Source organism: Podarcis erhardii (assembly GCF_964252035.2).
Source record: "Podarcis erhardii genome assembly, chromosome: 15".
Lineage (NCBI taxonomy): Eukaryota > Metazoa > Chordata > Lepidosauria > Squamata > Lacertidae > Podarcis > Podarcis erhardii.
Window position 1 is genome coordinate 34,985,775 of NC_138505.1, and position 13,077 is coordinate 34,998,851.

The 13,077-nt window shown below is 44.3% G+C and overlaps 1 protein-coding gene across 20 annotated transcripts in view; it reads right to left on the reverse strand.

Moving 5' to 3' along the window:
• The window catches only part of EP400 (E1A binding protein p400), a 76,752-nt gene that overhangs the window by 52,107 nt on the left and 11,568 nt on the right, over positions 1–13,077 (reverse strand). For 17 of the 20 annotated variants that reach the window (XM_081842673.1, XM_081842674.1, XM_081842670.1 and 14 more), the window contains 9 exons: positions 12,823–12,910; positions 12,361–12,468; positions 11,123–11,517; positions 9,120–9,422; positions 6,978–7,163; positions 4,546–4,686; positions 3,935–4,016; positions 3,089–3,141; positions 2,286–2,343 (listed from right to left, as the gene is read on the reverse strand). In XM_081842673.1, coding sequence (XP_081698799.1) covers positions 2,286–2,343; positions 3,089–3,141; positions 3,935–4,016; positions 4,546–4,686; positions 6,978–7,163; positions 9,120–9,422; positions 11,123–11,517; positions 12,361–12,468; positions 12,823–12,910 — 1,414 coding nt within the window. The remainder of the gene's footprint in view (positions 1–2,285; positions 2,344–3,088; positions 3,142–3,934; positions 4,017–4,545; positions 4,687–6,977; positions 7,164–9,119; positions 9,423–11,122; positions 11,518–12,360; positions 12,469–12,822; positions 12,911–13,077) is intronic. The other 3 variants (XM_081842671.1, XM_081842669.1, XM_081842678.1) reach the window with 2 other exon arrangements.

Here is a 13,077-nt window from a genome sequence, read left to right on the forward strand (position 1 = left end):
TGAATGTGGTAAGGTGGTATGTGGTAAGGTAAAGGGACCCCTGACCATTAGGTCCAGTCGTGACCGACTCTGGGGTTGCGGCGCTCATCTCGCTTTATTGGCCGAGGGAGCTGGCGTACAGCTTCCGGGTCATGTGGCCAGCATGACTAGGCCGCTTCCGGCGAACCAGAGCAGCGCATGGAAACGCCATTTACCTTCCCGCTGGAGCGGTACGTATTTATCTACTTGCACTTTGACGTGCTTTCGAACCGCTAGGTTGGCAGGAGCAAGGACCAAGAAATGGGAGCTCACCACGTCGTGGGGATTCGAACCGCCAACCTTCTGATCGGCAAGTCCTAGGCTCTGTGGTTTAACCCACAGCGCCACCCGCGTCCCTTATGAATGTGGTAGTACTGTGTATATTGTTGGTTTGTTTCAGAGAAGCTAGCTGCTGCAAAGGGAGTTGCCTGTGGTTATGTGGGGGAGCACATGTGGTATCTTGCCTGCTGAGGAGTGTCTCTCTGAGCATGACCAGTATTCCTTTAAGTGAAATGGGCACTATGTGGTGCCTATAACAGTTTCTCATTATTTCGTAATGTGCCACCAGGCCCCAAAAAGGGTGAGGACACCTGGATCAAGATTTTCACTCGAGGACCTGTTCCAGGTCTTCGTGCCTTCAAAGATGAGGCAGGCAGCTACCAGAGATGATATGACCTTCTTCATGGTCATATTCTATATACTACTACATCATCATCATCTAATTAAATTTATACACCACCCTTCAGCCAAAGATCCCAGGGCAGTTTAAAATAGAAAAACACAAAAACCACATAGCATAACAACTAACAAAACAATCACACACACACACCGTTTAAAAGGCCATAGATTGTTCCACCTGTTTGAAGTGGAACGTTTCCGCCTGGCGCCTAAGGAGATGTAATGAAGGTGACAGGCAAGCCTCCCTGGGGAAAGCATTTCACAACGGGGAGCCACCACCAATTCTCTCGTGGAGAAGGCACGTGTAGAAGGAACAGATTATAATCGCAGGGTCCAGGTCAGTTCATATGGGCGGAGGTGGTCCTTGAGGTACTGCAGTCCTGAGCCGTTTAAGGCTTTAGAGGTTAAAACCAGCACTTTGAGTTGGGCCCAGAAACAAATTGGCAGCCAGCGCAGCAGAGCCAGGATTGGAGTTATATGCTCAAACCGTCTTGCCCCAGTGAGCAAACTAGCCGCTGAATTCTGCACCGCCTGAAGTTTCCAAACCAATAATTTGGTGGCATTTAACAGATTTCCGTATTTTTAAGCTGTACTTTTCTCTCCCTTTCTTTCCACTCTAAAAATTCACTAATACCTTTGGGTTTCTGGTGTGGTTTTTCCATTGTGATAGCAATTTAAATTACTCTAAGCCACCCCTGGGAACTGTATGGCTGAAAGGCAGCTATGTGAGTTCCAATCCTTTACAAAGTCAAAATGGCACCATCCATGGACAAGTGGGAGGCATTGACAGGGTCAGGGAACTCACGAGGTTTGCAGACGTACCAACAAATCTTTAGAAAGAATACCTTGAGGTGACCATCCCCTATAAGAGCCCAGTGAGGACTGAGCATGCTCAGTAGCCACATTATGCTAACTGACCTGTGTGGGGTGGTGGGGAACCTAGAGATAAGGGGAATGTAATGGAGCATGGTGAACAGGAACTTTCCACACCTCACCATTTTGTGCAGGCCCCATCTGTTTTATCAGATTTACAGATAAATGGTTCCAGTTACAGATAGGTAGCCGTGTTGGTCTGCCATAGTCAAAACAAAATAAAAAAATTCCTTCCAGTAGCACCTTAAAGACAGTTGGACCAACTAAGTTAGTTCTTGGTATGAGCTTTCGTGTGCATGCACACTTCTTCAGATCTGTGTGCATGCACACGAAAGCTCATACCAAGAACTAACTTAGTTGGTCTTTAAGGTGCTACTGGAAGGAATTTTTTTATTTTGTTTTGACAGATAAATGGGTATTATAAGCTAAGATTAAAACAGTGGAGCTGAAAATTACTACAGTGGTACCTCCGTTTACGAACAGTCCTGTTTACAAACTATTCAGTTTACGAACTCCACCAAACCGGAATTTATGCTCCGGTTTGCAAACTTTACCTTGGTCTACGAACGGAAGCCGAAAGGTGGAAGGGCACCGGCGGCGGGAGGCCTCATTAGGAAAAGTGTGCCTCGGTTTAAGAATGGATTTGGTTTAAGGACAGACTTCAGGAACGGATTAAGTTCGTATACCGAGGTACCATTGTATATTAAGTGACCAACCTTCATCATCTGTCAATGAAGTGCTTGCCTTTCTTTTTCTTCCAGATGTCCATGGCCCCTGAAAATACATATAAATGTTTCCAATAAATTTTAAAAACAGCAAGGGAATTACTGGTATACATGCCAAACACACAGCAATATCTAGAGGAGACCTCTACCTAACACTTCCTGTTTGTAACAAGGGTCCCTAAGTTTAAAGTCAAAATGCAATTACTTCTTCCTGCTAATTTCATCAAAGGGAAGACAAAAAGTTTCCTACAACCCAGGCATATTTCCTGGTATTTGTAAGATCCAAGCCTCATCCATAAAGTGGGCCAACTTTATGCCATGACTGACAGTTGGAAAACTAAGAGAGTCATTGACAGAGCTCATGCTTCTTGCTACATTTCACTATTCCAAATAAAACGTTGTGAGGATCTTAACCAAGCTATTGAAACACATTGCTTCTATGGGTCAAGAGGACAGGAAAAAGATACATTTCTATATGGGCCTCTCTCTATAAATCAGGGTTGGAAAACCGCTCACCTGCAGGCCTAAGGAGGCCCACCAGGACTCCTGCAAGGCTGTTTCACTGGCCCTACACTTGACACTGTATATGATCAGATGCAGGGCAGGTAAAGGTAGGGTTTTGGTGAGAAGGGTTGTGCGCAGGGCTTCCTCAGCACTGAAGATCAGCTGATTGTCAGCTCTTGGGAAACAAGTGTGCAAAAACTGTGTCACCTGACATCCCATGGGATTTAGTTAGGGGACTCCATGAAATACTTTGTTATTTGCAAAAGCCATTAACCTATAGATAATCTTACCATGTCTGTTTCTTTGTCCATAAGAATATCTTCTAAATGTCTTGCATCTTTACCTGTAAAATTGTTAGGTGTTATGCCTCTTATAAGTCACTAAACACTTCCTGCATTTATTAGCCTAACATTTATATTTCCTAGAAACAAGGGGAAAATAAATACATAAAATCAGAAAGGACCCAATGCTATGTACTCTTGCACAGCAAAGAAGAACAGGTGAATATTTGTTGAGAGACCATAGAGTTCATTGTGAACCTTTCACAGTTCACAATGCAAATACAAGAAATACAAAATATTAAAACAAATACAGTGGTACCTCAGGTTACATATATTTCAGGTTACAGACGCTTCAGGTTACAAACTCCGCTAGTCCAGAAATAGTACCTCGGGTTAAAAACTTTGCTTCAGGATGAGAACAGAAATTGCGTGGCGGCGACAGCGCAGCAGCAGCAGGAGGCCCCATTAGCTAAAGTGGTGCTTCAGGTTTAGAACAGTTTCAGGTTAAGAACGGATCTCTGGAATGAATTAAGTACTTAACCCGAGGTACCACTGTATAGAAGAATAAAAAACTGTCTATAACTTGCAATGTAAGGGAAACACTCAGCATTGCCTGTCCTGTAAAGTTTGTATTAAACAAAGATTAGTAGGAACAGCATGGAGAGCGAGCGGATTAGGGTAGTTGTTTAGTTAAGGCATCTCCAAATGCACTGCAGAATGCAAAGGTATTTACACCATTCTCAGTATACTACCATAGTTATCAGCGGGCATTCTATCTTTGAGCAACAATACACATCCTGCAATTTATGCAGCGGCCTTGTTTGCAGAAAGCAATCCAAAAGTAGAAATTCTTACCTCTCCTGGAATGTCGTCGCTTTAAATTTAACGCTTTTCTCCTTTTCTCTTGAAATTCAATCTGAAGCTTTATTTCCACAACCTAAAGGTGGGTATGAAATGTGACAGACAGAACAATCAGCTAACATTGAAGATCTTAAAACTATCTTAGTGGAGATAAGGCGGTTGTATCCTACAATTCAAGGCATCCGATTTTTACTTGTACTCTTCTATATATACTGCAACCCTCCACACCAGCAATGGAGCAGCTGCCAGCAGCTCAGTCTGCTCCCCGCCCCTTCAGGAGGCAATGAAAAAAACAACAAGAGATGGAGAAGATTTAAGAGAGCCAAGGTGGTAAAAGAGACTGCCTTACTGCTAATCACTGGAAGCCACTCAAAGAGCCTTCAAATAGGCGGTTAAAATGCTTTAAATGAAGTATTTGATATTTTAAACAAGTCATTAAACATGACATGCAATGTATACTGCATGTCTACTCAGAAGTTAAGTTTCACTGGGTTCACAACAGGACTTATTTCCACGCAAGGTTTTATTTTGAAGGATTGTGGCATAAGGCTTTAAAAACCAATACCGCTTGACTGCTGAGTGGCAAAGGAAAAGGAAAGCACTACCTGCTCAATATTAGACCAGAAATACTCTATTTCTCTCGCAATCGTCGCAGCAATGCGCCTCAGCTTGTTCTGTTCTTCTTTCCTGGCCCTCTCTTCATTAAGTTTCTTTTCTTCATGGTATCGAGCCACAGTCCGGACCATCTAATAAAAATAAAATCACTGGACAATGAGAAAGGATTCTGCTGTATTGCAGGTTAGCCTATTTGTTCATCCAGTTCAGTACTGTCTGCTCCAGACTTTCCTAACCTGGTGCCCTCCAGATGTTGTTGAGCCACAGCTCTCATCACTCCTGACCATTAGCCACAGTGACTGGGACTGATGGGAGCTCAGAGTGCAACAACATCTGGAGAGCACCAAATTGAGGAAGGCTGGTTTTCTGTGGCTGGCAGTGGCTCTCCAGGGTCCCAAGCAAAAGGTTTTCATACCACCTGCTACCCAATATATTAAACTGACAGTGTCATGGACTGAACCCGGGAGCTTTCATGTATACTGGGGGTGGGTTATGGGCTCCACTTTTGTGGGACTGAAAAGCAAACTGTCAAGTGCAGGCAGAAACAGGAAATTTCTGGAAAAAGAATTAGACTTTGTCAAACATTAAGAGGATGCGGAAAAACCAAAACTAGGTTTTCACTGTTACTTCTGAAATTGAAACAGAAACTCCCTAGCATGGAGGACACTGAGCCCTCCTTGTCACTTAAGCTTTCCCAGCATTAAGAGCTTACTGCAGCCTTTGCTCTTTGTTAGCAAAAGCCATTTGAGGGCTTACATGCCATATTAACAACAATCATATTAACCATTTGTTAGGGGAGACCAGGAATTTCAATATCACAACCGGGAAGGAAAACCTCCATTACACTCAAGCACAGGAGAAATTTTAAGAAAATAAAAAACAGAAAACCTAAATTTGCGAGGCAAAAGAGCCGCCATGCCTATAGTCTGGAAACAGTGCAGTCCCTCAGAACAGAACTTGCCTATTCCTATTCTAGCTGTAGAGGTTGGATCCAATGCTGTCACACTTGAGGCTCAGGTGGCCTTGGTGGCACAGAGTGCCTTCCATCAGCTTTAGCTGGTGGCCCAGCTGCACCCCTACTGGGCAGGGATAGCCTAACTTCTGTTGTCTATGCTCTGGTAACCTCTAGGTTAGATTACTGCAACATGTTATGCATGTGGCTGCCTCTGAAGATGGTTTGGAAACCAACGCTGGTGCAAATTTATTATTATTATTATTACTACTACTACTACTACTATTACCATTATTATTTTTCCTGATGGGACTTGAGGCAGCTTACAGATAAAAATAAGAACCTCTAAAAACGTAGTAAAAAAAAAATAGTTAAAAAGCAATTAAACACTGATAAAATGAAAACTATATACATACTTAAAAAATCTATTAAAACCATATCAATAATTACGAAAAAGCAGCATGGCAACGGCACTTTCATTAAAAGCAGTCAGTTCCCTAAAGCCTGTTGAAACAAGTAAGTCTTCACCAGCCAGCAGAAGGAAAAGTAAGGAGGGAATCAGTCTATAGCTGCTCTAGGGAGAAAGTTCCTAAGTCTGGAAACAGCTACTGAGAAGGCCAGAGGCCAGGTTGCTCACTTGCACAGTTTGAGCAAATAACACCAATCCTGACCTGACTGCACTGCACTGGCTGCCAATCAGTTTCCGGGCCTAATTCCAAGTGCTGGTTTTGACCTATAAAGCCTTAAAACTGATCGGGACTGCAATACCTCAAGGATCGCCTCTCCCCATATGAACCAACCCATACTCTGTGACCATCACCCAAGATCCTTCTTCGTGTGCCCACTCCATGAGAAGACATGTGGTGGAGACCCCATTTGTGGAATGCTTTTCCCAAGGAGGCTCACCTGATGCCTGCATTACATCTCCTTAGGCACCAGGCAAAAAAGTTCCTCTTCAACCAGGCCTTTGGTTGATTAAACAATCTACGGCAGGGGTCGGCAGCCAGAGGCCCATGGGGGTCGTTTAACCGGCCCATGGACTCCCACTCGGTCGGCTCCCATGCGCTGCACTAAACCAGCGTGGAGTAGAGCAGAGACCACCTTCCGCGATGCTTGCCAGCTTCCCATTGGCTGCAGGAAGCTCCTTCAGTCAATGGGAAGCTGTACACACCTCCTCTGTGCCGGAAGGAGCAACGGAAATAGCATTTGCGCATGCACACACTCTGGCCCACCGCAGCATCTGTGGGAACGGGAACCAGCCCAAGCCACAAAAACTTGCCGACCCCGATCTATGGCCTTTTAATGTGTCTGGGGGGTGTTATTGTTTTGGTTATAATGTTAAGTAGTTTGTGGTTTTATTTTGAGTTTTTATGTTGTAATGTGCCCTGTGATCTTTAGATGAAGGAAGGTACATAAATTTAATTAACAACAACATTTTGCCAATACAGTACAAATGAAACACAACAATACCTTCTTAGCAGTGGCCATCTTCCACCTCCTTTCTTGAGCAAAGTCTGTTGCCATCCACTGCATTTCTTCCAGGAGATAATCCCACTGAGATTTGGGTCGGGGAGCCTCTTGAAGTTTGGGCAGCCGTCTCAGAGACCACAAACCTTCCTTCCTCAGCTCTGCTATTCGTTGATGGACTTGGTTTTCCTTATTTAAGCAAGCAAGCAATAAATATGGGTGTTGTTGGAAATAAATTGTGCTTCCAATAGGCCAAAGAAAACATCAACAGCAACAGGTGAAAAGGTAATTCAGCTATCTGAAGCATTGTCATGTAATATATTTCAGGGGGTGGAGGGGTTACAGCTCACTGAATGGAAACAAGTTGGATTAAAAGGCCCACTTAAATAAAAAGGCACAATGGGCACCTGTCATGAATCACCTGTTTTGAATTGAACACTTTCAGTAGGTAATGGGTTAAGTAATCCTTCTGCCCAGGAAAAGTAGGGAATATACCGTATTGTTAAGCTTTATGACGTATCAGGTGCAATATATGGAAGAATCAGCTCCTATACAAAATGGATGGCTGAGGTCACCTCAGGAATTCATCCACAGGATGGCTCCGTCAGTGTAGACTACTCACGGATAGGACCCCCAGTTCAGATATTCTGTGAGCTGCAATTATTGGCCACCAGAAAAGCTACCTTCAAAGTAAGTAGTTAAGTGGCACCTCCTTATCAGGTTCAAAGAAAATGAATGTGAGAGCTTCAGAGGACCCTGTCAAGACTCCAAGATAACCTATGGACTACATGAGGGTTGTAAATGTGGCTGGATTCCTTTATTTCACAGTACGGAAGAGAGAGATGAAGCCTGCTTGTATAGGCTGTTGGGCTCAAGTCCCCGGTCCAGGCAACCCTGAAGAGATCTTAGTAGTCTGGGCTTTTTCAGCAGAAGCACCTTATGAAGGCCTTCCAGGTTGTCTCATATATTCCACAGGCTACACCTCCAAAATTGAGGAGAGCCTACTATTCAGTCACCAGAATGCAGCCAGCTAGGATCTGGGAGCAGTACTGGACCCTAGGAAAGTGGGACTGGGGGAGATGTCACACTCACAGAGATTTCTGAAATCTAAGGCCTCCTCAGTCATTGAGGGGCAACCAGAAACACAGAGTAGCCCTTTCCAGCTTTTTTTCTCTCAGCACTCTGGACAGGCGGAGAGGATGGGAATAAAGACATACAGGAGGCCCCTCAGCCTAGTAGAGTGAAACACATCTATGCTCTCTGCTCAAATGAAAAGGTACCATAGGAAAGTAAGGTGGTTTTGCATTTTCTGGAGATGCAAAAAAAATTCAAGCGAGGAGGGCAGAAGCACACTTGAAGTAGCTCTTGAGACAAGGCCCACTTTCCCAGATCCATAGTTTAGAAATTCAAGTAATAAAATTTGTCCTATGAGCTGTGCCAAGACGGGCAACAGGTTGGCCTCTGTTCAGATGAGAAGGGATTCGGTCTGGATGCTTAGGGTGTTGGGCCTGGGTATTGCTGTCTGTTCACACAGGCCTTGGTTGTTATATTGTCTATCCTCACCAGGACATGGCATTAGCAGAGAAAGGGTTTAAAGGCACATAGGCCAAGGTTCATTGCTCTGACTTCCAGTCAGCTGATGCTATGTCTGGATACCTAGAAAGAACACACCTCCCACACTGCAAGATCTAGGCAGTTTATGCCCCATCCCATCAGACTGGCATCTGTGGTGACTTATCAGTTTATCAGGATTGAGATGGGTGCCCTGTGGTTAGCCGCTATCTGAAAGATCAGGAAACCTGTGGAAAGAGAGGCACCTAAAGTAATCTTTCCTGAACTATGTCTAACTGGGATGGTAAAAGAAACCGTTGCAACTGTCTGGAATCAAATCACAGCTAGAGGACAAACCCAAGTTCTGCTTTTGATCTGCAATTAGGGAAGGTTGTTCTGAGAAACTCAACAACGCTAACAAAGGGTCTCCTTGTTCATTACCGCTAATCGTAAGGCAGATGATATTGCAAATATTCTCATGCAGCAGCAAAAGAATCCAGCCATCACCTCAAAGCTTCTCTTTTTTTAAAAAAATGAATAATCTGTGTGCATACTGGGAATTCTGGCATCAGATTGTGCGGTGGGTTTTCTTACCAGCTTAACTTGTTCTGCCAGCTTCTCTTGGGAGCTGTCCTGTGCTAGAACTGTTGTATTTTGAGCCGGACTCTGAATCTTTGGTGCTGCTGTCACAGCCAAGCCTGGGGGCTTGGAAGCAATAGGAGAAGTTGCTTTATTTGTCGCTGGCGAAGTTCGACTGGTTTGTGTCGGGTAAGTGGGCTGTGGTGCCACGCTGGAAACAGTTGCTGGTGGGTTGGATGAGGTAGGAGGAACCACACTTGCTGGAAGACGCTGGGAATTTTGGACGGTGTCGGCCGAAGGTCGCGCTGGGGTCACTGCCTGTGAAAGGCACACATCCATGTTAAAAAGACCAAGTGAAAGGGGTTCAGCAGTGAGACACTGCTGCCATTTGTAATACAGTATGATACAAAGACACACCGACCAAATATTGGCCTAATTATGCAAACCAGGCTGTTTCAAAGAAAATACTACTGTAGCCAGTTACAACAGCACATAGGAAACACCAGCTGTTTTAGCCTGTGAGGTGCCTGGTGCGATGCCTTTGTACTGCAAAGATGAGCAAACAAGCAAGCACCATCCCAAGCTTGAAGAGCTACAGTTTACCTACAAGTAAAGGCCATGTCACCCAATGTCAGAAACTGAGGGTAGCCTTTGCATTCATCATCCCTAAAAGCAGCACCCATCACATCCATTTTCCTTGTTCTATGGAAGTCAATGGAAGCCACTGAGAACTGAGACATCCTTAATCTTGATTAGCGTCACTCTGGGTGCACAAATATACACATGTAAGTAACACAAATTATTATTATTAGTAGTAGTAGTATCATCATCACCACCATCATTTTATTTATACCCCGCACATCTGGCTGGGTTTCCCCAGCCACCCTGGGTAGTTTCCAGCAGAATATAAAAGATAAAACATCAAATGTCAATTCACCTTAAAGATGTTTGTTCTCATGAATTTATTCATTTATAGCTTTTTAAGTTGCAGTAAGCATGCCAACTGAAACTATCTGCTAATTCAGGGGTTCAGACTACATGGTTTGGATTCTAACATCTGCAACTGTAACCATAAAACATGAAAAGCAGGGGAGTGTTGGGAGACAATGTCAGTTACACCCCCCCCCCCGCCCCAATAAATCTCCTCGTTCTAACTTCAGCTTTCACCTGGCGAGGGGGAAGCAAACCACAAGGAATGTTCAAATCTAGACCACCTATGAGCACCTAGATAGGCATTGGTTACGATGTGTAAGAACAAAGTATGCAAGTCGTGTGTCCAAAATGAATGCCTGTGCATTCTAGCTGCTTCTCTCCTGATGTGAGCAGTGACTGGAAAATGATCAGCTGCCCATCTTGCATATATTTTTAAGAAGGCAAGCAGCTGACATCACACATGTGCGCATTTCCACATGTGTGCACCCTGGTATCACACTTGAATAGAAAATAATTCTGTTAGTGATACCCCTGTGTTGAAGCCTGTTTGCATGACCGCTTACCCTCCATAAAAAGGAACAAGCTGGTCAGCTGCAAAACACACATTTGACTGGCCGGTTATGTATTTCTAGACGGGACCTGCCAGCCCCTTACTTTTCCATGTATTCATTCAAGTTATATGCAGCCCTTGGTTCAGGGCAGCAAAAAATGAAATGATAACACATTTGAAACATTTTAAAGCTGTAAAAAAAGTCTAAAAATAACACAATAAAACATCTGATTTTTTTAAAAATCATGTGTCTAACAGGCCTGCTGAAAGAGAATGTTTTTTTTCAACAGGTGAGTCTAAAGGAATACAGTGGTGGTGCCTGCTTGATATCAACAGGCAGGGAGTTGCAAAGTACAGATGCTACCACACCAAAGGAATGACTTCTTGCAAATGCAGAATGGAAACAGTGTGGTGCCTGTAGAAGTGCAGGCTGGAGTTCCTGAGATTGCACGGATAGACAGATAAATAAGATAAATAAACATTTTGGATAGACTTTTCACCAAGGCTACATTTTCACACGCTCCTGCCCAAATACCTGTTGCTGTGCTGGAGCTTGTGCTTGGGATACCTGGGCTGTTATCTGCCCTTGTACAAGTGCTGCTGACTGAACCTGCTGCTGAAGTGGCACTTGAACTTGGCCATGCGGCATGACAGCGGCAACGGATACGCTTTGCGGCTGGGCCTTCACGTGAATCTGAGGTTGCACCAGAGAGTCTGTGATCGGCGGCTGTGGTGGCTGCGTAAGCTGCAGGGTCGCTGGGAGAGGCGGGAGGGGGACATTGCTTGACTGCAGCCTCCCAGGCAGCTGAGGCGGAGGAGTGTGGAGACTTGCCGCATTCTGCACAGGAGGCCCTTTGGAGGGGTCATACTGTTGCTGGCTCTGCTTCTGCCCAGTGAGCTGTACCGCCTGAGGGGTGGGAGGCATTCCACCTGCAAGCAAGAAGAAAAATGGAAAGAGCTGAATTACACAAGCCAAGGCTTTTGGACTCCTAGGACACCAGAGCATGTCAAGGAGATAAAAGTTAATTCTTTACAGTGGTACCTCCGATTGCGGACAGGATCTGTTCCGGAGCTCCGGTCGGATCCTGAGGTTTCTGCAACCGGAGGAACCGCTTCTGTGCATGTGGCAAAAATTCAGAAATATACTTCTGGGTTTGCCACTTACGTATCCTGAAGTTTACGTAAGCGGAGGGATACGTAAGCAGAGGTACAATTGTACTTACTTTGACACACTTACAGCATCACTTAAAATAAGATTAGCATTGGTGAACCGAAGTAAGAAATTCGGTCAACATCAATCTACCATGCACAAAATCTTATGGTTTTTTCCAACATGAGTCACGTACACACAACACAAGACAAACAACCTTATTAAATGGTCACCTACATGTCCTATGATCTTAAAATGTTGTTGACATGGTTAATGGTAAGCAAAAACAAAACAAAATACGCACAAATGCAAAAACTAATGTGGAATTAAAATGAAAAACGTCTAAAAGAGAACCATCCTTCTTGCAAACTGGAAAACTCCCAAGTGAATGATTCTGCATCAACTCGCGTGGCCATTTTCCAGGCCCACATGCACTACTGGAGCCTACCACTCAGCTCCTTCAAAGGGAACGAGGCATTTCACACCAAATATTAATTTACAAGGGGAAAGCATAGGGCAGAACCAGAGATCTCAGAAAGGCTGTGTTTTGTGAGGTTTCTGCTTCTGGTGCCAACGCCCCCCTTGCTAAATTAATCTGCGGTTGGCATGTGGCAACACAGTACCTTGTGCTGTTGGCATGAGTTGTTGAAGAGGGACTCCTGAAGTCACACCTGGATGCTGAAAAACCATCCCATGACGGCCCACTTCAATTCGGGGTCTCTTAGACGAATCTGGTGATATTCAAATTCCATTTACGGCAGGGTATAGTGGAAGGGGTTCAGGTTACAGTGTTTTAAAAAGATGCCCCGTGAGTTTTAAATTCGGCTTTCTGTTTATCTACAACTCTACTGTGGAAAAGTACAGCATCAGGGCAGTAGTTGGCTCAAATGCACACCATGCCCATGTGAAATCCAGCTTACTGGCTATGGGAGGAGCACATGGCACAAGCCAAAACTCCCATCGCAAAGAACAGACCACATGGTCACACTGAAGCACGCTTTTTAAAAAGTAAGCACTATATTTAAGATGGTCCTGGTGTTAATAGCCGAAAGGGAGGATCAAAGTTCCACTGAAAGGAACCATACCTGCTGATGTAAGTGCCTGTTGTCTCTTAAAAGCTTCAATTTCTATGGTATTCACAGTTCCTGTTACTGGAGTCCCTGCATGCGCCTGCTATTATAAAACAAAAACAGAGCAGTCAGAATTCAATTAAATCCTCAACTTCTTTGACAGAACCTTATATGCACGAACCCTTCTTTAAATAAGAAAAATGGTACATGAGAAAATCTAGAGAAAAATCTGTCCAAGAGCTGCTGGCCATTTTTAAAAGCATGTCTATA